The following is a 24,705-nucleotide window of genomic DNA, read 5'->3' on the forward strand; positions in this document are numbered from 1 at the left end:
ACGGCCCCCGGGCCCCAGGGAGCAGCGTGGTCCCCCGCCAGGGCCGTGCTGCCGATGCTGCGGTTTCAGATGTGCAGCCCCAGGATGCCGGTGACATCTCCGGGGGGTTGGCCCCCAGCCTCCGACGGCTCTTTAAGGCCCCGGACACGGACCGCTGCCCGTGGCCCTGCTCTCAGCCTCATCTCTGCGTGGGTGCCTGTGCGGAGGAGTTGGGGTGGGGCCACTGACGGCCTTGGCCTCCCCTCCCCCAGCCCCGTGGGCTGTGGTCCAAGGTCATGGCACCAAGTTGGGGGGGTGATGGTCAGGTTGATGGCCACCTGGGGCAGGGCACACGGATGTGGAAACCCTCTCCACACCCCGCCGGTGGTCTTGTCCAGCATCCCCCTGGCAGTGAGGGTCCAAGCCCCAGAAGCGTGAGGTGCCCAGGGCAGGGGTTTCCCGCACTGGGCTGCCGAGGCCAGACCCTGGTCAGGTCACGGCTTGGGTGGCAAGTGCGTGTCTGGTCGGGTGGTTGCTCTGTTAGTTAGCGACCAGGGCTCAGGACCCCAGGAGATGCGGGGCTCTGCCGGCCGCTGACGTCAGCCAGAGGTGCCCGGGGCCCCAGCGGGCCGCAGTGAGGACTGGGGACACTGGAGCAGCCCCGCGGAGCTTAAGTAACAGCTGGACAGAGCCCGTGCTGCGGCCGACCGCACAGGGCGATGCGGGGCCAGCCCGCGAACCTGCGTCCTGCAGGCTGTGCCCCGCCTGTCACCAGACGCAGCCTCCTCGTCCTCCCGGGATGCATCCCTGCTGCCTCCGTGCGTCTACCGACTGACGTACACGTCTGTCTGTCTAGTTTCACCCCAGTCCTGGTGTTGTCTATAATTTTGTAGGTAATTGGCTCGAGCACGTTAAACCTGCCGCCGCAGCCTCAGCCTCGGGGCTGTGCGGTGTCGGCCTGGGAAGGGGCTCTGCTCAGGAAGGGGGGGTCCCAACAGTCAGGGGGGAGGTGCCCAGGGCCCCGCGTCCCTCCTCCTGTGCCTGTGTGGCCCCATGAGCTGCCCACCACGAGCCCCGGGTGGCTGGCTTGGGGTCACTGCACGCAGCCCCCTTCAAGCCCAGGGCCAGGCGATGCAGACACCCCTGGGCCTCCTGGGTGAGGTCTCACCCAGGTGCAGCTTCACCCGGTCAGGGCGGCCCTGGCAGCTGGTGGCTGCTCCGGGCACTCTGTCCTGCCAGCTCGTGTGGTGCTGCCCGGGATCCGGCCCCAGGCTGGCTGGGGACCTGGAGGTGACCTCAGGGACAAAAAGGCAGGATGGGTCAGTGCAGTGGGCTGCCTGGAGAGGGGACCAGATGTGACGCAGTGCATCCGCAGGGCCCCCGGGGCTGGAGGCCACCAGCTGGTCCCCGCAGGGTGGACTCTGCCACCTCCCGCCGCCCCTGCAGGTGGGGCCCCTCTCCAGGGTGTCACCTCCCCACGGTTCCCTTGTGAGCTGCGGCGTGCTCCCTGACCCGTCTCCCTGCCGAGCTCGTGGGGCGGACTGGGATCTTTAGGAGGCCGTGTCCCCGAGCTGGGAGGGCCCCTTGGGGCCGCGTCCCGCCCGCTTTCTCCCACGGTGGTCCCAGGGCCACGCAGGAGGCAGCATACAGTAGGTGCTTATTATTTGCTGAGGGAATGAGTGAGGCAGAGAGTGAGTGGACGCCCTGGTGGAGGCCATGGCCATGTCGCAGGGCAGGATCTGGCCCACGGTGGGGAGGGGCCACCAGGAGCCCTGCGGTGCCTGGGGTGCGGCCTCCGTGGGGCCAGCGGCTGGGCCGCCCCGTCCAGTGTGACCGCCCAGAGCGTCGTGGTTTACGGGGGGGCGGGCCCTGCGGCTGGACACTGGCCACGCCAGCTCCTCAGAGCGATGCCTGCTCTCCCTGGCGGGTGTGTGTGTGCGCGCGCACGTTCGCGTCTGTGGGGCTCAGGGTCTGTGTGCCTCTCGGCCCTGGTGTGTTCACACCTCAGTCCTGTATCCATGTAAGCTGTCCTCCGTGTGCAGGCACCAGGCGTGTGGAGTGCGTGTGTTTGCACCTTGTGTGTAACTGTGTGTGTGTGTGCAGTTCACGGGCACACACGTGAATAGGTGTGTGCCCAGCAGGGGCGGAGAGGAGGCCCTGGGTGGCCTGGCCTGGAGGTTAGCATGTGTGGCCCGCTCTCCCTGACGGAGTGGCGGCCAGCGCAGCCCCCAGAGATCCTGGACAGGGTCTGGGCTGGTCCCCCGCTCCAGGTCAGCCTGGACCCCATGGCCGAGCTTTGCGCAGCCCCACTCCTAACTCGGGACTGGGGGTCAGTCCCTTCCCTCCTTCCTTTCTGGCCAAGACTGAGACTGGCCACAGGTAATGTCCTGTCGCAAGGGCAGGGCTTCCAGCGCCCTGCCGCGTGAACGGTTAGGACACCGGGGCCCCCTGTGCGCATGTCGGCATTCACAGGGCCGGGCTCACAGCGTCGCTGGCAGCAGTTCAGACGTCCCTCAGGGAGCGGCCTCCATCCCCACGCTGAGCTGGTTACTCTCCATGGGGCGGGCTCCGTGGGGCGGGCGCCGCGTGGGCCCCGCGTGGGCTGGTCCCCGGGGCTCATCCGCTCAGCCTGCCTGTGCCTCTCTTGCAGGTCAGCTGGCGGCCGGCACCTGTGAGATTGTGACGCTGGACCGCGACAGCAGCCAGCCGCGGAGGACGATCGCCCGGCAGACCGCCCGCTGTGCCTGCAGAAAGGGGCAGATCGCAGGCACCACCCGAGCCCGGCCCGCCTGCGTGGACGGTAAGAGCCCAGGGCCCCCTGGCGCCGGCCCCCGGCCATCCAGGACGTTCCTCCCGGGCCCCCTGTTCGCTGGATGGAACCTCCAGCAGGCGCCTTGGGCTGCCTGCAGGAGTGGGGCCTGGGGCACCGTGGTCCCCACGTGGCCTGAGGACGTTCCTTGGCCGGTCAGGTTGCTATGGGCCGAGTGGTCCGAGGTGTTGCCATAGGATGAGGGGCCCGAATGCCCGTGAGGCTGTTGCCCTCAGGCCTGGCAGGTGGCAGGTTCCCCAGACTCCCGGAACAGCCGATGCGCTCCGGAGGTAGGCTGGCAGCTCCCCAGAGGTTGAGCCATCTGGGGGACGAGACGTGTCCTGTTAGCGTCCTTGCCTTGGGGACCATCCTCGGTCTTCACAGAGAGAGGAGCCCCTCACCTTCCATCAGGCACTGCCGTGGGCGCAGCTCCTGGTGCAGGGGATGCCGAGGGCACCGTGTGGGGTGCAGGGCACTGACCCGGGGGGCCCAGCAGGAGGCCTGGGCATCCGAGGCCGACGTGGTGGGGATACCAGCCGGGGGCGGGGCGGCGGGCGAGCTGGGAGGGCACAGGCCGCAGTGGGCGTGGGAGCCAGGTGCCCTGCCCACCCCGTGGCTCTGGCAGGGCAGACCCCCTCTTCTGGGTGGGCTGTGGGCTCCTAGGGCCTGCTGCGTTGGTCCAGGTTCCTTGGGTGGGTGGCCCCATGCGGGATGTGGGGTCCTTGGTTCTGCAGGGGACTGGGGGAGACGTGGTCACAGCAGTCCATGAGGCTGGCTCCGAGGTATCAGCCGGTCCATCCTGCAGGGCGGCAGGGTCACGCGGGTCACCCGGAGCTGGACTGGGACCTGGGCTCTTCCAACTGAGCCCTTGCTCCCCTAGGGCCTCTGCGTGGGCTCTGGGGTCCCAGGCCTCTGGTTCAGTCTGCTGCCCCAGCCCGGAGTGGTGCCCCGCCAGCCCCCTGCTCTGACCTGGGGCGCAGGGAGGCCCCTGGTTGAGTCTCCTGCCTCTGCCCGGAGCCCTCCTCTGCTCTGACCTGGGGTGTGGGGAGGCCCACCGTGCCTGCAGGGGATGGTGGTAAAGGTGACGGAGAGGTGGCAGGCGTGCAGACACGGGCGCGCTCTGGGCACCGAGGCCAGAGATTCATCAGCAGTGAGGGCAGGCCTGCCGCGGGAGTGGGGACTGGGAGTCATCCCAGTGGTGGAGGGGGCTCTCTGAGGAGCTGGCGGGTCCCAGGGCGGCCCCCACAGCGAGAAAGGCCCCCAAGGAAGGGATCAGCAGGGCCGTGAGCCCCACGCCAGGGACGGGCCTACTCAGGAACCCGCCACGTCAGCAGCAGCCTCTCCAAGCACTGTCGGGGACCTGGCCGGGTGGTGACTCTGCTCGGGGCCTGGAGTCTGGAGCTGTGGCCCCACCGGGCCTCCAGCAGGACAGGGAAACCCTGGGTGAGGGCTCACTGGTCCAGGCCCCAGTGCCCTGGGCACCTTTGGCTGCAGGGGCCTCACCCGCAGAGCCTGGGGTGTCCAGAAGCTCCCTGAGGGCACGCAGGGCTCTGGGACCACCCCCCAGCCCCAGGACCCACCCTGCTTCCCTCAGGCCCGTGGCCACGGCCATTGGTCCAGAAGGGCTCCCTGGCATGTTGGGGGCGCCTGGAGGGTCAGGACGTGCCATCAGGGGCTGGAGCGAGTGGAGGGTGCTGGGGCTGCCAGCACCCTTTAGGGTCCGGAGCTGGTTTTGTCTCTGAGAAGCCTGGTCTTTGTTGAGCATCTACCCGTCAGCGTCCCGTGGATGGGCTGTGACTGAGCAGCCGGGTGTTCGTGGGTGGTGCTCACATCCTTGCCTTTGGGACCCTTCTCAGAAACAATCACCAGGGCTCCTCCAGGAGGACACCCCTGGGTTCTGCAAGGCTGCCGCGCTGACCCTGGGCCTGGTCAGCCCCTCGGGCCCCGGGTGGGTCATCGTGACCCCAGCGAGGTGGGCTGAGTCCCCGCATCACATGTGTCTGCAGCTCCTGTAACTCCAGCTGGCCAGGGCGCGTTCGAGTGCCTTCTGGCTGGCGTTGATGGATTCTTCCTGGCTGGGAGGGAGGGACGGGGTGGCGCAGGCCTGGCAGGAGCTCACGGCCCCTCGTCCCTCCCCTCTGCTCATTAGTTCTGCGCGCCTAGCGGGGAGTCGGGTCAGAACTGATCACTAATTGAATCTGGGTCTGCTCATCCGAAACCTCGTCCTCACCCCTCTCCGGCGAGCTCCCCACACCTCAGGAGCCAGGTCCCAGAGACCCAAATTAAACCCAGCCGTTTGCAGGGGAGGCCACGCAAACCAGTTAGTTGGCATTTTTTTGCACAGTGGGCATTTCCAGGCTGCCGTCTAATTTAATTTTTGCTTTTCTGTTTGCTTGCTCGTGTGCATGATAAGTTTCCTCACCTGTGGATTGTGTCGGTGAAGAGGAAACTCACTCTGCGTGTGTGTGTTGGGGGTGGGTGGGATTGGAGTTTGGTGTGAGCAGGGCTTAAACTGGGAGGGAGGGCTTGTGCTGACCCCACCCACCATGTTCAGCAAACACGGGGCCTTAAAGTACCAGAGCCCAGCTACCTCCGCTCACTTATTTATCAGCATCATTCATTCATTCACACACTCACTGAATCAGAGAAGGTGCTTGCTCCTGGAGGGAGGCGAGCTGGAATGGAGATTGACTCTTAGGGTGTCCAGGACCTAGTACCTGCGCTGCTGGGGGACTGGGGTCCAGGCTGTGGGACCCCAGAGTACAGCCTTCTCTTCCTGCCTGTGACCTTGGCAAAGCTGCATCTCCAAGGGGCCATTTGAGAGGGTACTGAAGGATGGATAGGAGCTCACCAGGAGAGCATCTCTGTGAAAGGAGGCGGCGGGGGGTTGCTGGTGGTTAGACAGCAGCTCCCGGCCGTGTCTCAGAACCTGAAGTGTTTCCCAACAAACTGAAACCACCGCCCCCTCCCCTGCCACCTTGCATGCAGGTGACCCAGGGCACCTGGCCAAGCTTGCTCCCACTCACGGGACCGTCGGGGAAAGAGGTTCTCATGCAAACAAACCCACCGTCCCTGCCCCGATACAGAGTGGCGACCCCCACTCTGGTGGGCTCTGCGTCCTGCTGCTCCCGGGGGCTCTGAGGCTCTGGAGACCCCGCCCCCCAGCAGGTTCCCTGGTGGTCCTGATGCCCCGAAGCACCCCTGGGAGCACCGAGGCCGGGTCCCCAAGCCGCACCCCGCCCAGCACACAGCAGGCCGTCCATCCACGAGCAGCCCGCCTCCCTGAACTGGCCTCTTTCCTCATAAAGAGAGGTCCTCCCCTACCGGCTGAATTCTCCTGAAACTCTTCTGAAAGGAATCAAAGCAGAGGAAGCAGCGTGGTGCCTGGGCCGGGCGTGCAGTGGGGAGAGCGGAGGTACTTTCAGAAGCAGGACTGCCTCAGCCATTGGGGAGGTGAGGCTAAGAGTCTCAGCCAGGCCCAGGGGGACCCCGGAGCCTTGTGGGCGGCAGTGGGCAGGTCTGTTGTAAGGTCCACCGCGGCCCTGGGCAGGAGGTCGCAGCCGGAGCTGGCGCAGCGTGGGGAGGGTCCCGTTGGCCAATGCTGCAGCCCACCACCCCTGCCGGGAGCCCGCCTGTCCACCAGGCACCACGCCCTGAGCAGGGGACGGACGCCTCCAAGTCATGTGCCTCAACGTTAGGGCCAGGCCACATCGTGCACCTTTCCTTTCCAGGGGGCCCGGGAGGCGGGGCCCAGGGCGTGGGCTGGAGAGCCGGGGCCCCAGGACTTGTGCCTGCTCACCTGCTGTGCCTGCCTCTGCCCCCGTGGGTCGGGGTAGAGCATCACACCTCCTTAGAGTGGGAAGGCGGGTGGGCTCCAAGGCCCGCACTTGGTGGCTGTACCAGCCTCGGCAACCACCTGTGCCCATTGGCACCCTTTCCAGCAGTTTAAAAGCACGAGGGTTCCGGACGTGGCCTTGAGGGGCTCTGCACAGGAAGCATGGAGCAGGGAGGTGGGATTGGGAGGGGCCTGGGCACAGACGGCTGCTGTGGTTCGGGATCAAGTGAAGACCCAGAAGAGGCTCCAAGATGGAGCCCCAGGAGGCTCCTCACGGGCACATGCAAGGAGCTGAGGGTCCAGAAATGAACCCTCCCGGCACTCCAGCTGATTTTCAACACGGGCACCAAGACCACTCGATGGGGAAAGAGAAGTCTTTTCAACGGGCGGCACTGGGACATCTGGATCTCCACGTGCAGAAGAGTGAAGTCAGATGCCCGCCCCACGCCACGCATGCAGACGGCCTCAAGGTGGATCAAAGTGCTTGGTGTTCAAGGGCGAAGACGGCAGAAACTTGTAGCGGGACACTGAGCGGACTCTTTGTGACCTTGGGTTTCGCAAAAGGTCCTTAGGTGCGACACCAGAGCACAAGCAGCAAGCGGAAGAGCCATTAGATGAGACCTCGTCCAAAGGAGAAGCTCTGGGGCTTCAGAGGACACCATTGAGGAAGTGAAAAGACAGCCCACAGAACAGAGCAAACATTTGCAAATTGTGGATCTGATAAGGGACTTTTATCCAGAACACATAAAGAACTACCACTGAAAACTAAGAAGACAGTTAACACAATTTTTTTAAAATTGTCAAAGGATCCGAGTAGACACTTCTTCAAAGAAGATGGACGTGAATAGCTAATAAGCCTCTGAAAAGACGCCAGCCACCGTGAGTCAGCAGGAACCTGCACATCAAGTGCACAGTAAGACAGCCCGCACACCCCACAGCGTGGCTGCAGTCGGGCCTCAGATGATCGCAAGTGTTGCCAAGGATGTGGGCAATCAGAGCCTCATACACCAGTGCCGGGAGGTGACGGGAAGCAGCTGCTTTGGAAGAATGGTCTTGATTAAACAAGAGCAGTCCTGTGAGCTGACAGCCCGACTCTCAGGGGAATCCCAGCTCTTTCTCCAGGAGGAATGAAACCACATACCCACTGTGTCGGCTGCAGAAGGCGCACACCGTGACGGGTGTGAGTTGAGTTTTATTTGGGGCAAAATGAGGGCCGCAGCCCAGGAGACAGCCCCTCAGTCAGCTTCTAGAGACCGTTCGCTCCAAGAGGTGGAGGGGAAGAAGGTCAGTATTTGTGCGATTTTGGTGAAAGTGGAGTACATTTGATCAAGCACATATCTTTTACAGGAGGTTTCTGCTGGTCATGAAGAGTGGGCATCACCTAGAAGGATTATAGTGCTTTTCTAGATACAAGGAGATGCAAGAATTAGGCTCATAAAACCTCCTGAAAATACCTAACTATCTGAAGACCTGTTCTGCCAGTTTTTTCCCAGGACACAGAGCACCCCGTTACTGATCTCCACCCTGAGCTCCTTCTGGGAGTTGTTGAAGGTCAGTGGCTGCAGCAGCTCACGATTTAATCCTTGTAGAGGCAGATGACAAGCATCAGTTTGTGGCTGGCGACTCAAAAATTTGTCCACTCTCACTCGCAGCAGCCTTCGCCATGGCGGACAAAAGGCGGAAGCAGCCCGTTACTAGAAAAACGGGTCAGCTGAACGGTGTGCCCACAAATGGACATTACTGAGCCAGAGAAGAGAACGAGATGTGACACCGGCTCGGCGTGGACCAACCTGGAAAGCGTGCTGCTCTGTGAGGAGGCCAGACCCCAAGGGCACGTGGTGTGTGACTCCACGTACGCGGAGTTTCCAGAACAGGCAGATTCGGAGACACAAGGGGCTGGTCCGTGGGTGCGGGGGGCTGGGGAGTGACGGGTGAGGGGACGGGGTTTCTTCTGGGGGGTTGGGGGGGTGAGAGTGAAAGTGTTAGTCGCTCAGTCGTGTCCGACTCTTTGCTACCCTGTGGAGTCCATGACGTCCTGTCCCCTGGAATTCTCCAGGCAAGAATACTGGGGTACATTGCCATTCTCTTCTGCAGGGGATCTTCAACCCAGGGATCGAACCTGGATTGCAGACAGATTCTTTCCTGTCTGAACCACTAAGGTTAAAACTGACAGGGACACACGGCTCTGCGCACACTGAAGCCACTGGCGGTGTGCGCTTCTGAGGTGTGTGAACCCCCCGCTACACGCGAACAAGTAGATGAGGAGGGTGAGCTGGGAGGGGGTGTCTGGCAAACTTGCGCCACAGTGCAGGACTGGCACCACCGACCCCCGACAGGTGAGGGTCGCGGTGAGGACGAGGGCTGTGCTGCAGCCCGGCTGGGTTGGAGCTCAGGTCGGAGAAGCTCTGACAGGGGAGGCGAGTGTACACCACCGTTCCTTAGACTGAAGGCAGGGCCCGGCATCTGTCTTGCAGGATGTGGTAAAAAGCACGTAGCTTGGAAACAGACTTGCAGAAAGCGTTCAAGTCCCGGCGTGCTCTGTTAGGTCCAGCGGACCCTGGGGGGCCCTCCCTGCCACACTGGCCCACTGTGTCAAGAGCACTGTGGTCAGCGGCCCCTATCGCGGCCCGTGACGGGCCTGAGATACTCAGAGCAAAAGGGAAGCAAATGTGAGGTCACTTAGATGCTGGTGAAGAAGATCGGGAGCTGAGAAGGACAGAGAAGCTGGGAGTGGCTGGGAATCCCCAGGAGAGGGCTGGGACTGGGGCTTTGGCCACCTCGGGGAGGACCCAGAGGCCCAGCGGGAGGCCCGTACCCAGGAGGCCGGAGCCTTGGCGTTTCAGCACCCAGCCCTCTGGATCACCTCGCTTCTCCCCGGCGTCAGTGCAGGAGCGCTCCGGTGGGGCCCAGAGGCGGAGGCGAGAGATGAGAGGAGGGGGCATCACAGGGCAGCACAAACCTTACGGAGGCTGAACCGGGCAGATGTGGCAGGGAAAATCCAGGAAGGCTTCCTGGAGGAGCTGGGCCCTGTGATCCAGGGAGGCGGCCACGCTCCATGGCCCTGGCTGTGCTAGACTCCCGGAGGTCCTGTAACAAGAGGCATCCGTGAGTGGCCACCCCACATCCATGTCCATCCCTGTGCAGACCCCCGACCCGCTCTCTCTGAAGGGGACATGCAGAGTGGACAGCAGGCCCCAGTTTAGGGGGAAAAGCTGTCAGGTCTTATAATACTGAGATAAGTGAGTTCTGGTGTGCGTTTAAAACCCTGCATGTGTGTTCTGTGACGCTAGCGGCCTCCAGCTGGCTGGCTCAGCTCTCTGAGCTGTGGGCAGATGGACAGCAGAGGTGAGCGAAGGCCCAGCCCTGCGCTTCCTCACCTGGCTCACCTGCCCTCTGGCGCCTGCAAGCCCCACCCCTCGCTGCACCCAGCAGGCTGGCAGCGACCCGCGAGGGCCCTGTGCTACATGTTCAGAAGTGCTGTGAGCTGACTGCCCTGCCAGCCATGATCACAAATAAGTTACTTAAATTTCGCTCAGTTCAGTCAATCAGTCGTGTCCGACTCTTTGCAACCCCATGAACGACAGCACGCCAGGCCTCCCTGTCCATCACCATCTCCCAAGTTCACTCAGACTCACGTCCATCGAGTCAGTGATGCCATCCAGCCATCTCATCCTCTATCGTCCCCTTCTCCTCCTGCCCCCAATCCATCCCAGCATCAGAGTCTTTTCTAATGAGTCAACTCTTCACATGAAGTGGCCAAAGTACTGGAGTTTCAGCTTCAACATCAGTCCGTCCAAAGAAATCCCAGGACTGATCTCCATCAGAATAGACTGGTTGGATCTCCTTGCAGTCCAAGGGACTCAAGAGTCTTCTCCAACACCACAGTTCAAAAGCATCAATTCTTCGGTGCTCAGCTTTCTTCACAGTCCAACTCTCACATCCATACATGACCACTGGAAAAACCATAGCCTTAACTAGATGGACCTTTGTTGGCAAAGTAATGTCTCTGCTTTTCAATTTGCTATCTAGGTTGGTCATAACTTTCCTTCCAAGGAGTAAGCGTCTTTTAATTTCATGGCTGCAGTCACCATCTGCAGTAATTTTGGAGCCCAAATAAATGAAGTCTGACACTGTTTCCACTGTTTCCCCATCTATTTCCCATGAAGTGATGGGACCAGATGCCATGATCTCCGTTTTCTGAATGTTGAGCTTTAAGCCAACTTTTTCACTCTCCTCTTTCACTTTCATCAAGAGGCTTTTTAGTTCCTCTTCACTTTCTGCCATAAGGGTGGTGTCATCTGCATATCTGAGGTTACTGATATTTCTCCCGGCAATCTTGATTCCAGCTTGTGCTTCTTCCAGCCCAGCATTTCTCATGATGTACTCTGCATATAAGTTAAATGAGCAGGGTGACAATATACAGCCTTGATGTACTCCTTTTCCTATTTGGAACCAGTCTGTTGTTCCATGTCCAGTTCTAACTGTTGCTTCCTGACCTGCATATAGGTTTCTCAAGAGGCAGGTCAGGTGGTCTGGTATTCCCATCTCTTTCAGAATTTTCCACAGTATATTGGGATCCACACAGTCAAAGGCTTTGGCATAGTCAATAAAGCAGAAATAGATGATTTTCTGGAACTCTCTTGCTTTTTCCATGACCCAGCGGATGTTGGCAATTTGATCTCTGGGTCCTCTGCCTTTTCTAAAACCAACTTGAACATCTGGAAGTTCACGGTTCATGTATCACTGAAGCCTGGCTTGAGAATTTTGAGCATTACTTTACTAGCGTGTGAGATGAGTGCAATTGTGTGGTAGTTTGAGCATTCTTTGGCATTGCCTTTCTTTGGGATTGGAATGAAAACTGACCTTTTCCAGTCCTGTGGCCACTGCTGAGTTCTCCAAATTTGCTGGCATATTGAGTGCAGCACTTTCACAGCATCATCTTTCAGGATTTGAAATAGCTCAACTGGAATTCCATCACCTCCACTAGCTTTGTTCGTAGTGATATTTTCTAAGGCCCACTTGACTTCACATTCCAGGATTCTGGCTCTAGGTGAGTGATCACACCATTGTGGTTATCTGGGTCATGAAGATCTTTTTTGTACAGTTCTTCTGTGTATTCCTGCCACCTCTTCTTAATATCTTCTGCTTCTGTTAGGTCCATACCATTTCTGTCCTTTATTGAGCCCATCTTTGCATGAAATATTCCCTTGGTATCTCTGATTTTCTTGAAGAGATCCCTAGTCTTTCCCATTCTGTTGTTTTCCTCTATTTCTTTGCATTGATCGCAGAAGAAGGCTTTCTTATCTCTTCTTGCTATTCTTTGGAACTCTGCATTCAGATGCTTATATCTTTCCTTTTCTCCTTTGCTTTTCGCTTCTCTTCTTTTCACAGCTATTTGTAAGGCCTCCCCAGACAGCCATTTTGCTTTTTTGCATTTCTTTTCCATGGGGATGGTCTTGATCCCTGTCTCCTGCACAATGTCACGAACCTCCGTCCATAGTTCATCAGGCACTCTATCTATCAGATCTAGGCCCTTAAATATATTTCTCACTAACACTGTATAATCATAAGGGATTTGATTAAGGTCATACCTGAATGGTCTAGTGGTTTTCCCTACTTTCTTCAATTTAAGTCTGAATTTGGCAATAAGGAGCTCATGATCTGAGCCACAGTCAGCTCCCAGTCTTGTTTTTGCTGACTGTATAGAGCTTCTCCATCTTTGGCTGCAAAGAATATAATCAATCTGATTTCGGTGTTGACCATCTGGTGATGTCCATGTGTAGAGTCTTCTCTTGTGTTGTTGGAAGAGGGTGTTTGCTATGACCAGTGCATTTTCTTGGCAAAACTCTATTAGTCTTTGCCCTGTTTCATTCCATATTCCAAGGCCAAATTTGCCTGTTACTCCAGGTGTTTCTCGACTTCCTACTTTTGCATTCCAGTCCCCTATAATGGAAAGAACATCTTTTTTGGGTGTTAGTTCTAAAAGGTCTTGTAGGTCTTCATAGAACCATTCAACTTCAGCTTCTTCAGCGTTTCTGCTTGGGGTATAGACTTGGATTACTGTGACATTGAATGGTTTGCCTTGGAAATGAACAGAGATCATTCTGTCATTTTTGAGATTGCATCCAAGTACTGCATTTCAGACTCTTTTGTTGACCATGATGGCTACTCCATTTCTTCTGAGGGATTCCTGCCCACAGTAGTAGATACAATGGTCATCTGAGTTAAATTCCCCCATTCCAGTGCATTTTAGTTCGCTGATTCCTAGAATGTCGACGTTCACTCTTGCCATCTCCTGTTTGACCACTTCCAGTTTGCCTTGATTCATGGACCTGACATTCCAGGTTCCTATGCAATATTGCTCTTTACAGCCTCGGACCTTGCTTGTATCACCAGTCACATCCACAGCTGGGTATTGTTTTTGCTTTGGCTCCATCCCTTCATTCTTTCTGGAGTTATTTCTCCACTAATCTCCAGTAGCACCTACTGACCTGGGGAGTTCCTCTTTCAGTATCCTATCATTTTTCCCTTTCATACTGTTCCTGGGGTTCTCAAGGCAAGAATACTGAAGTGGTTTGCCATTCCCTTCTCCAGTGGACCACATTCTGTCAGATCTCTCCACCATGACCCTCCCATCTTGGGTGGCTGCACAGGGCATGGCTTAGTTTCATTGAGTTAAACAAGACTGTGGTCCTAGTGTGATTAGATTGACTAGTTTTCTGTGATTATGGTTTCAGTGTTTCTGCCCTCTGATGCCCTCTTGCCTCACCTACCATCTTACTTGGGTTTCTCTCACCTTGGACGAGGGGTATCTCCTCACCGCGCCCCTCCTTACCTTGAACGTGGAATAGCTCCTCTAGGCTCTCCTGCGCCCGTGCAGCCACGGCTCCTTGGATGTGGAGTTGCTCCTCCCGGCCGCCACCCCTGGCCTCGGGCAGCGGGTAGCTCCTTCAGGCCGCTGCCCTGGCCTTGGGTGTGGGGTAGCTCCTCCCAGCTGCCGCCCCTGACCTCAGACGCGGGGTAGCTCCTCTCGGCCGCTGCCCCTGACCTCGGTCGTGGGGTAGCTCCTCTCGGCCGTTCCTGTGCCATCACAGCCTGGCACTCTCGGCTGCTGCCCCTGACCTCGGATGTGGGGTAGCTCCTCTTGGCTGCACTCTGTGCACCGTCGCAGCCGCCCGCTACTTAAATTTACCTGTACATAATTGATACTAAAAAGAGAGATACCAAAGAAAGATATTCACCTTAAGACTGTAAAAAAAGAACAATCTAAACCCAAATCAAGTAGAAGGAAGAAAGTAATAAAAATTAGAATGGAAACAAATGAAACAGAATAGAAAAAACCAGTGGACATCAGCTAAACCAAAGTTAATTATTTGAAAGATAAACAAAACTATCAAAATTTTATTTTTAACTAGTCTGATCAGAGAGAGAAAAAGGCTTAAATTCCAAAATGAGAAACAACTTAACAGCTGGCTGCCAACACATTAGGAAGCTCGGATGAAATGGAAACCTTCCTGGAAAGACAAAAGCTGACTCAAGAGGAAATGGAAAGTCTGTGTAGACCCATGAGAAGTCAAGATAATGAGATAATCATCTAACAGTATCTCAGCAAGAAAAGCCCAGGATCAGATGGTTCCCCTGCTGAATTCTACCTAATTTAGACAAGAATTAATGTCAATTCCTCTCAAACTCTTCCAACAAAAATATAAGAGGAAACATTTCTTGAGTTGCTCCATGAAGCTGGGTTTACCCTGAGAGCAGAAGTGTGAGGGAAAGACGTGACACGGATACTGCAGCGGGCTTCTCAGGCGACTTGGTGGTTAAGAATCTGCTTGTCAATACAGGAGACTTGGATTCAGTCCCTGGGTCGGGAAGATCGCCTGGAGAAGGAAATGAAAACCCGCTCCAATATTCCTGCCTAGGAAATTCCACAGACAGAGGACCCTGTCTGGCTACAGTCCATGGAGTCACAGAGAGTTGGACACAACTGAGTGACTAAATAACAGACCTGATAAATATAAATGCAGAAATCCTCCACAAAAGACTCACAAACAGCTTCCAGAAGCATAGGAAAAGGACTATACGTCATGACCAAGTGGATTTATCTCAAGGGTGCAAGCATGGCTCAACATAAGAAAACCAGTAGCTGTGTTATTTGTGGGGTTTTTTTGGTGTAACTTTATTTCATATTCAAAAAATGAAAATTGCTGATCTTTGGTATTCATAGAATAAAGATCAAAAGTCCCACGTCGTCCCAATAGTCACAGAAAAAGCACTTCACAAAATCCAACATCCTTTCAGTATAAAAACACTGAGCAGACTGGAAACAAAAGGGAACGTCTCACCTGACAAAGGGCGTCTGTGAAAAGCCATCAGGTGGCTTCACATTCAGTGGGAAGAGTGGGTGCGTTCACCCTCGAATCGGGAGCAGGACTAGGATGTCCGCTCTGCCCACTGTATCCAGCTTTGTCCTGCAGGCCTCATGGGTGGTTGGACAAGAAACGTCAGTAAAAGTCACTCTGATTGGAAAGGAAGAAGCGAAGCTGTCTATTCACAGGCCACGTGATCTTTCACAAAGAAAATCTGAAGGAATCCACACACACATACACACTTAAAAGTAATAAAAGAGTTTGGCGTGGTCGCAGAGCACAGGGTCAGGATACAAAACAATGGAATCTGTCTGCAATGGTAGTGAGCACTCTGAAAATGATCTCAGGGAAACAGTTCCATTTACGGGAGCTTCAGAAAGAGTGAAATACTCAAAAATAAATTCAACGGAAGTGCCAGACTCTTGCACTGAAAGCTATAAAACAGAAGGCTAATAACGCCACCTCCCTCCCCTTAGACATTTTCATCAGTGTTTGAGGATAATCAGCACGTAGAGAAGAAAGATCTTTGCAACATCTTGGAGGAAATTCCGTCCGGGAGCGGGCGACGCCGTGCCCCGGGGAGCGGTGGGAGCCCGCGTGCTCTGACTGCTGTACACTTGCCACGTTATTCAGGGAACGGCACCGGGGTGGGGTCTGCACCAGGCGACAGGCGGATCTGCAGGCGCCTCCATCCCGCCCCGCTCCTGCAGCTCAGCGTCATCACAGACCCTCGTCCTTGTGGAGGGAGACGTGGCCAGGAGAGCCTGGTACCCCGGGCTCGCCCAGGTCCCCAGGCAGCCCCTCGGCCTTGCCCAGGATGCTGGGGGCAGGCCCACCGCCCCAAGATGGCTGAGTGTCCCCCGGGGAAGGAGGGTGACGTGGGTCCTCAGCTCTGGAGCCCCCGACTCTGGGTGGACTTTAGATCTGGATGTTTTCAGCACCCCCAAAGCAAAGCTATGGTTGACGTGGGGGTGACAGAGCTTTGTAAGCAGTTCCTCAGGCCAGCATGCCCGGGCCTGACAAGGGCATCAGGTCCTTGCTGAAAGCCTTAAATGAATCACTGATTTTATTTCCACAAACACCCATGGAGAGAAGCAATGTCCTGCGCCCACCTTTAAAGACTGAAGACTGGGCCATCTGGGGGGTGGAGTTGGCCCTGCATGGTCAGCCGCATCGCGGGGGCACCGGGATTTCAGAGCCACCGGGAAAGTCGAAGTTCCCTCTGGGAAACACCTCAGCAGGGCTGAGCTGGTCCAGACCTGGGTGCAGAATAAGAATGGCCCAGGCTGGCAGCCTCATCGAGGACCTGGGGAGATGGAACAAAGGGTCCTGACCTACCCTGAGACGCCTGGAGGAGGCACGAGACCCCAGGGGAGGGAACCAGGGACTCAGGCTGCAGTGAGCAGGGAAGGCTTCCTGGAAGAGGTGATGCCAGCGCTCATCACGGGGCCGCAGGTGTCAGGAGCAGGCGGGCAGCAGTGGGCATCACATCCAGGGTGCTCGCCGGCCACTAGGCCGTGATTACTGTCGTGAACAAAGTCTCAGGGGTGCGTGCCCTGCAGAGCCTGTGGCTGAGGGTCCCCCTTCCTTCCTGGTGTGGTGGCTGCAGAGGAGCGAGGCGGTGGCCTCTGCCTTCTGTCCACGCCTTGCCCATGTGCCCATGTGCCCAGCAGAGGGTCACACCAGTGCTCAGCCTGGTGACCAGGGCTGTCCTCAGCCTCGGTCCATCGCCCAGCCCTGGGTCCTGGCATGGGGTACCCCAGCCACTGTGAGGCCCTGCCTGGGGTCGACCTTAAGGAGGCACAGAGTGGACGCAGCCCAGCCTGCCATCCTGATCGCGTCCAGGCTGAGTCCAAGGGTGGGTCGTGGGAGCTGGCCGCCAAGGGTCCCACCCCTCCCAGGGAGGCCAGCCCTTTCTCTGGGAGCCCAGCTTCCATAGAGCAGTGGACCCAGGCGCCGTTCGAGTTACAGAGCAGGGCCTGGCCAAGAAGTGCGGGTATGGGGGGGCCCCTCTGGGAGGGAGGTGGGCCTGCCCCCCAGCGCCACAGGGATCTCAGTGCAGAGAGGCGTCCGTGCTGACCGAGGAGGACCTGGGCTTGGCCTGAGCACTGTCCTCCTCCCCCCAGCAGGTGTGGCCCAGCTGTGGGCGGGGGAGCGGATGGGCTACAGGGGTTGGAGGCAGGCTCAAGGGGCTCCCCTGGCTGGCGGGAAGGAGCGCGAGGTCAGCAGGGAGGCGGCTCAGGATGGTGGTGACTGCCACTCAGAGCCCCGGCATGGAGGGCGGGGGTCAGCATCCCCTTCCTGCCCTCTGCGGCTGGGGGGCACAGGAAGGAGGCCCCTGGTAAGGGAGCCACAGAGGCGAGTAAAGTTCTCCCTTTCACTGTTCAGTCGCCAGGCAGGACCAGGCAGAGTCGGCCTGTCTGACGGGCGAGACGGGGCCGGGCGCCTGGGGGTCAGAGGGGCCTCGGGAGGGACGTGGGCCCTCAGGGCCAGGCGCCAGTGGGCGGTTCTCTGGATCGGCCAGGGGGGTCCTCCCCTGCGCTTCGGCTGCACTTAGTTTGGCTTTACGGTCACCTTGTTGAGTGTCCTCAGCTGACACTCGAGCAGCCGCGCTGACTCAGATTTCATCTGGGGCCAGGGAGGACATGACGCTCACGTGCTGGGTCCACAGCCTGGGGGGCGGGCGCCGCCCCTGAGAGGCAGAGCCACCGGCCCCACGGGGGCTTAAGCACCCAACTTGTCATAGGTCCTGAGCCCAGCTTCCCGTTTGACCGTGACCCTCACCTCCAGCCTGAGCACTGGGGTCTCTCCCGTGTGGACCTCTGACAACAGCTGGCCTGGCAGTCAGAGTTCCCTGGGGGCACCAAACCAGAGATGCAGGCGTGTGTGTGCAGAGATGCTTCTCCTTTAACCGTGAGTGCGCCTGGGGAGCCTGAAGAGTGGAGGGGGTGTCCCAGGGCCAGGGGGAAGTGAACTGGGCCCCTTCTCCTGCAAGGCCTCCTCTCCAGCACCGGGCGACCTGGGGAATCTGTGTCTGTACAGTTACAGACCCATAAATATGCCCAGGTAACACGTTCAGAAAAGATTCTATGAACTTGCGTAGGATTTGGAAGTCCCAAGCCAGTGTTTATTCTTTTAAATAAAAACACTTTGAGACGAACACACACACAGGCTTGCACACAACTGGCCGGCCGGGACTGGGTGCTTCTCCCCCGACCGCGGTCTTTCCCTCCACCTCCCATCCCCAGCGTCCCGTCCTCTGGAGCCTCCCATAAAAAGAACCAGAGAGAAAGTAGACCTTTGTGTGCGGCTTCGTTCACTCACCGTGTCTGTGAGATCGACTGTGTTGTGTGGAGCGATATTTTACTTTACAGCTGTGTAGAATTCCATTGCATCACAGTCCCATAATTTGTCTGTTTCACAGAAGACGGGTGTTTGGGTTATTTTGAATTTTTCATCATTGTTAGTACAGCAGCTGTGAACACGTGTGTGTGTCTTGGTAAATGTGCACACTCGTACACGGTGGGCATACACAGCCAGTGTATGTACTCAGGCGTGGCAGGGGTGCCCGTCAGTTATGGGAGGGACAGCCGAAGTGTTTCTCCAAGTGCATATACCATCGGGCCCGCCTCCAGCCACGTAGTCAAGCCGCCTTTGCCCGGTGCCCTCCCCAGCACTTGCTACTGTGGGTCTTTTCACTTTAGCCATCCTCCGGGGTATAAGCAGTATCTCGCTTTGGAGCTGACGTGCATCCCTCTGCTGAGTGGTGATGGTGAGCGTGATTCCTCAGGCTTGCTGAGCAGCTGAAGGGCATCTCTTATTTGTTGGGTGATTCTCAGCAGCTCTTTCTTTAGTCTGCATCCGACTCCTGCCTTGGGGGCTTGTCCTGCTAACATCTTCTCCCAGCCTGGCGTGGTCAGCCGGTTTCCCGTGTGTCCACCCACCATGAGGATGGGGGTCTGTGATGTCCCTGAGCCGCAGGAGGCGGGCAGGATGGAGGCGGCCTGCAGATCTGGTGATTGGCACAGACCCCACCCAGGACTGTTCCCTGCATAATGCCACAGGTGTCCAGCAATCAGAGCACGAGGGCTCCCAGGCAATTTCTGGATGAACAGAAACTCCTGTTTTAAGCAGGTCTGTGTTACTGGGCTCTCCTCTTAAGCCACGTGCTTTGCAGGTCGGGGGCTGGTGCCTTATGTCTTCCCACGAGCTCTGGCGTCCACATCACACCTGTGGGTCTGTGAACACTTCTCACTGACGTTTCATGTGGTCTCAGATGGAGCTCTGATTGCAGTTCCAGGGTCACTACTAAAAAGCTCTGGTCTTTGGAACTCATGACAATACCATGTGAAGTTCTAAAACATGCTTCTGAAGCAGAGTGGAAGAGCTGGGTTGCTCCTCTGATTGTATCGACCTCATTAGCTAATCGTCTCTTGCTGTCTGATCAGCTGAGAGCGGGGGCTCAGGTCACACGTGTGTCACTGTGTATCCTCCCCCCCTCCCCCCACCCAGAGCGCTAACAAACCCGTGGCACCTCTGTGTCCTTCTCCACCTTGATGAGCATCTCAGGGTGAAATCCACAGGAGGAATCCACCCCTCGTTCCCCAGACAGTCCTGGCCTGTGGGTCCTCCCGTGGGGGTGCAGGGCCAGGCTCTATGGGGTGAGGGTGCTGGTCATTTAGGGGGACCCTGGCCTGGCAGTCTTGTACTCTTGGCCTGAAGGCAGGACAGACAGACAGGCAGAGAGAGGGGTCTAGCTTGTTCCTCCATGCTGGGCTGTCAGCCTGGGCTGCACTGCACCCACAGATAGGGGAGGATCTCTTCTGTCCGTGTGGTCGGGCAGCCGGCAGAGGACCGGGGCTGGGCTGTCCGGGCTGTGAGCTCTGGGGGGACAGGTCTCTCCTCCCACCCAGGATCGGGCCACGTGTCTTATTCCACATCGTCTGGGCTGGAGCCTGTGTTTTTCCTTCGTCTGTTTGTTTTTAATTAATATGCTTCATTTTTAGAGAAGTTTTCAGTTTACAAAAAAATAGAGCCACAAGTACAGAGTGTTCCCAGCTCCCCCACACCCCGCTTATTGGCATTAAGGATGGTGTTGCTAGTGACTTTGCTCCGGCTGAGGAGCCGGTAGGAGAGACTGTCATCAACCCGAGTCCACGTTTGTGTCAGGGATTTGGCCAAATACTTCGTGTCAGGGACCCATGGGGACGGCATCAGCCACAATGTCGCTCTGCCCTGGAGCCTGCTGTCGGAGCAAGCTGGGGCCCCTCCACACTCTGGGGTCTATTCCCCAAGACAGGGGTCCCTGTGGCGGGTGGAAGGGAACTGGTACCCAGGGTACGCCTGTGCCTACTGAGATGGGCGTCGTCCCCCTGGAGGTCTTCAGGAAGGCAGGTAAGAGGCCACTTCTTCCCTTTCACACCAGGAAGCCGGGGCGACAGTGATGGGGGAGGCAAAAGCTGACCTAGTCTGTGTTCCCGAAGGCAGCCCACCCTCCCAGCTCCCGGGGCCCACGGAGGAGCCCGCCTCGCAGGCGCTGCTGATTCTGAGGTAGTTGTCACCAGGCCAGGGCTGCAGCTGGACACCACGACAGGGGAACCTGGTGCGTCCAGAGACCCTCCTGAGTGTCTGCCAGCCCCCCGGGTGGGCGGTGGGGCCTGGGCCTCCTGCCCCTCACGCAGAGCACCCACTGTGGCCCATGCCCAGGTGCTGCCTGGCCGGTTTGGGGAAAAGTCTCCAGGCTGCAGAGACCCCTGGGCCGGCTGCTCCCGGAGAGGCTTCTGTCCACACTGGCAGCCTGTCTGTCTGGGAATGCCCAGCGGGGCCCCAAGCGCGGGGGGCTAGAGGGCACCAGGGCAGGGCCATTATTCCTGCCCAGAAGGGCAGGGGCATCCGGAAGGCAGGTGCGTGGGGCAGAAGCTGGATGCCCCTGGGGGAGCTCGGGGGAGGGCGCCCTGGGCCAGCGTCCTGTGTGTGCAGCGGGTTCGAGTGCTCCAGAGCCCTAGAGGGCTGACTCGGGAGCAAGAACCACCCCTTCCTGGCCCGGTTACCGCCGCCGGCCGGAGACGCGCCCACACTGCAGGAGGAGGGCGTGTGGCCCCCGAGAGTCAGGAGGCAGGAGAAGAGATTGGAGAACTTCTAATAGAATTGCATTTCCTGAAATAGCGGTGCCCGTGCTGGTGATGCGCCTGTCGCCGTATTGGTTCTGACACGGGGGCTGCGTGTGAGCAGCGTCGTCCAGCTGACCCCCGCCCGGCCCGGCCGCTCTCCCCTGTTGACGCTGACTTACCTCGTGGGCTCTGCTGGGAGGGCGACGCTCGTCGGCTCGCCAGCACTGCATTATAACTTAATTCAATTTCCCTCCTGTTCTGACTCCGCTGACAAAAGTAATCGGCTTCTGGCTGCCAGGGCCGCAGAGTCTCCCCTGAGAGCTGGGTCTGCAGGTGCCCTGAGGTCCTGGCCTGGGGGGTGCTGCACCCCCGTCCTCCTTGACCTTGTCTTTGGGATCGGCCAATCCCACAGCACCCTGACTCCCAGCCGCAGGAGACAGAGGAGGTCCCAACTTTAACCTTAATGGATGAACAGAGATGCAGTTCTAATCGGGCATAGGTTCATCTCCAAAACCCTTGAGAAAGGAGAGTGGGACCCGCTGCTCAGCGCCCGGGACCTTACCTGGCCGGAACCCAGAGACCCATCCAGACCACAGGCACTTGGGGTCCCTGACTGAAGCCCAGTCACTGTTCCTCCAGGAGAACTAGTCATTCCGGGAAGGGCGGTGTGCCTCTTTCTCCCTCCTGGTGACCTTCACCCGGTGCCACCCTGAGCAGAGGAGGCAGCATGCCCTCAGGCTGACCTGGGTCACAGCCACCGCCCACGAGCCTCGGGTCACGTCTGGAGGGAGCGTCTGTGACCTGCCCCAGGCCAGCGGGGTCCCCAAGGCTCCACCTGGGTGGTTCTTTGGAAACGAACCCACGAGGTGTCCTTATGGAGGCCCTCCCAGGGGTAAGCTGGCTCTGCGGCCTCTCTTTCTGAACAGGCGTGGTTTAAATGGTGCAGAACTGCGCACCATCTGGAAGTACCTGCTGGGTGGCAATGAATTACTTGCCTCAGCCACCCCCTCCCTGGTCCTGTCCCCTCCCCCCTCAGCCCCCTCCCCCGGTCCTGCCCACCCCCTTCAGCCCCCTTCCCTGGTCCTGTCCCCTCCCCCCCTCAGCCCCCTCCCCCAGTCCTGTTCCCCCTCAGCCCCTCCCCCCATCCTGTCCCCTCCCCCCAACCCCCTCCCCCGGTCCTGTCCCCCCTCTCAGCCCCTTCCCAGGTCCTGTCCCTTCCCCAGCCCCCTCCCTGGTCCTGTCCCCCCCTCAGCCCCCTCCCAGGTCCTGTCCCTTCCCCAGCCCCCTCCCTGGTCCTGTCCCCCCCTCAGCCCCCTCCCAGGTCCTGTCCCTTCCCCAGCCCCCTCCCTGGTCCTGTCCCCCCCTCAGCCCCCTCCCAGGTCCTGTCCCTTCCCCAGCCCCCTCCCTGGTCCTGTTCCCCCTCAGCCCCCTCCCCCTCATCCTGTCCCCTCCCCCCCAACACCCTCCCCCGGTCCTGTCCCCCCCCTCAGCCCCCTCCCAGCCCTGTTTCTCCTGGACTTTGCACAAGGGGGTCCCTGCCCATTGGTGACCAAATAGCAGGACCTCACGGAGCTCAGGTTTTCAGCCAGATCTTGCAGACGCCCACCCCCACCCAGGCAAGCTGTCTCCTGCCCTAGCTGGCCTCTCCATTCAGTTTGTTGGGAATGGAAAATCCTGACCTCTGGCCCCTGCTCCATCTGGCAGACTGCCCTGGTCAGCGGTCCAAGCCTGTGGGAATCACAGGAAGATAAAGGATGGCCTTTAGGGGCTGGACACCCCACCTCTGGCATTGGATGGTTCATTCATTCCTCTTGGAAGGGGCGGCTCCGGGCTCTGAATGTGCCCTCGGGCCAGCGCATGCCACCCCCAATCCCATAATTGGTTGCTAATCGCTGTGTACTTCTCGGGGTGGTCTTCTTTGATTGTGGCTTTTTTGATAAATAAATGCAGTATTGGTTACAGTCCGTTACGAAGAGCAGTGTTGCCTTGCACGGGGCGTCATGATTCGGCACGCGGAGACGTCTGAAGCTATCTTTAAGGGAGGGTCTTGCTGGAGGAGGGTTCCGTGGAGGAGGGTTCCGTGGAGGAGGGTTCCATGGACAGGCCACTTAGAAGCTGCTGGGAGACCCGTCTAGTGTTCCTGTGACAAATGGACCTGAGTGAGCTCTGTTCACCTTATGTGGCCAAACCCGTGGCCACTGTCAGCTCGGATCCAGAAGAGTGCTGGCTGAAGGCAGCCCCCTGTTCCCGTCTAGCCCTGCAGAGGAAACTTGAGGGGCGAGAAGGGAGGGCAGTCTGCTGGGGACGGCCAGGGCAGAGCGGCGCCGTGGTCAAAGCTCCCGGCAGGACAGAGCTGCTTCGGAGCCACTGGGTGACGACCATGCAGACTTGCCAGCTCATCAGGAGTAGAGACTGTGGGGTCAGGGCATTTTGTCACGGTCCTGACGGCAAGGAGGCACCTCCCGTGTTGAGTGAGGGAGGTTTTTCGTGATGCAGACGGTGATTAACAGCAGCTTCTCCGCAGCGGGCTTTACGGGCCTCTGGTGACTGTCCTGGGTCATAAATACAACAGGAAATCACCATTTCCAGAGGCTGGGACAGCCGGTCCTGACTTATCTGTGCCGATGAAAACCCTAAACCCCAGGGAGTCAGACTGTCATCACACATTACCTGTGAATTAGGGGCCCGGGGAACATCGCCTGTAGGTGTCCAGTAGGAAACGCTGGACAGCTTCCGTGTTCCAGGGACGCGGTGAGCCTGGGACGACCAGAGCCCGCTATTCGGTCACACTGCTTACACCCCGAGGTTGATATGCCTGTGATGCAGAAGCTGGGGGAGCCACAGCCTTGGTGGCGGTGACCACGACCAAGCCCTCCCCAGCTGAGCTCCCCGAGGAATGAGCCGAGTGGGAGGAGACTCAGCAGGGAGGTGGGCCCTGACCTCGAGCTCCTCCCCGCCACCACCGCTGCAAGACCACCGTCTTGTCCCAAACTGGAGACCAGAGCACCCAGGGCCCCTCTGGCAAGGTCGCCTTTCTCTTCTCCCGGACCTGAGGTGCTCTGCTGAGAAACACAGAAATCTGCAGCTGGACGGGGCGGGGGTTGCCGGGCTTGGGACCACAGCGGGCGGGAGCTCCACACCTGCAGGGGTCTCAGAATGTCCAGTCCACCCGAACCGGGGGCACGAGGACTCCGGGGTCTCTGCTGACTCTGCTGTCGGGGCAAAGTGGCGTCCAGGAGGACCTGCTGTCCATGGGATGACCCTGCAGCACACCCCACACGAGCAGGCGTGTTTGTCAGGGAATCACTCAGGCCTCCAAGCCCCGTGAGACCCACAAGTACCCTGGACATAAGTCATAGGACTTATGACGGGGGCCCCTCCCCGAGAATCGCTGTGTCCTAGAGCCAGCCGCACCTGCGACTCACCCTTGGCTCCTGCAGCCCTGGCCAGGCTCGCAGGAAGAAAGAAAGAAGCTCCCTGTTTCCAAGACTCAGACGATCTCCAGTGACCAGGGCGTGAGCCCAGAGTGTGAACGTGGTCCCTTGGGCTCAGTTGTGATTCTTGCACTGAGTATCCGTGTGTCTTTGAAGAAACTCCTAGGCC

At 58.5% G+C, this 24,705-nt stretch overlaps 1 protein-coding gene across 2 annotated transcripts in view; it reads left to right on the plus strand.

Moving 5' to 3' along the window:
* TAFA5 (TAFA chemokine like family member 5) overlaps window positions 1-24,705 on the plus strand; it is a 176,851-nt gene that overhangs the window by 106,508 nt on the left and 45,638 nt on the right. For both annotated transcript variants that reach the window (NM_001077000.3, XM_024992262.2), the window contains exon 2: window positions 2,630-2,779. In NM_001077000.3, coding sequence (NP_001070468.2) covers window positions 2,630-2,779 — 150 coding nt within the window. The remainder of the gene's footprint in view (window positions 1-2,629; window positions 2,780-24,705) is intronic.

Source organism: Bos taurus, chromosome 5, assembly GCF_002263795.3.
Source record: "Bos taurus isolate L1 Dominette 01449 registration number 42190680 breed Hereford chromosome 5, ARS-UCD2.0, whole genome shotgun sequence".
In the NCBI taxonomy this organism is placed as follows: domain Eukaryota; kingdom Metazoa; phylum Chordata; class Mammalia; order Artiodactyla; family Bovidae; genus Bos; species Bos taurus.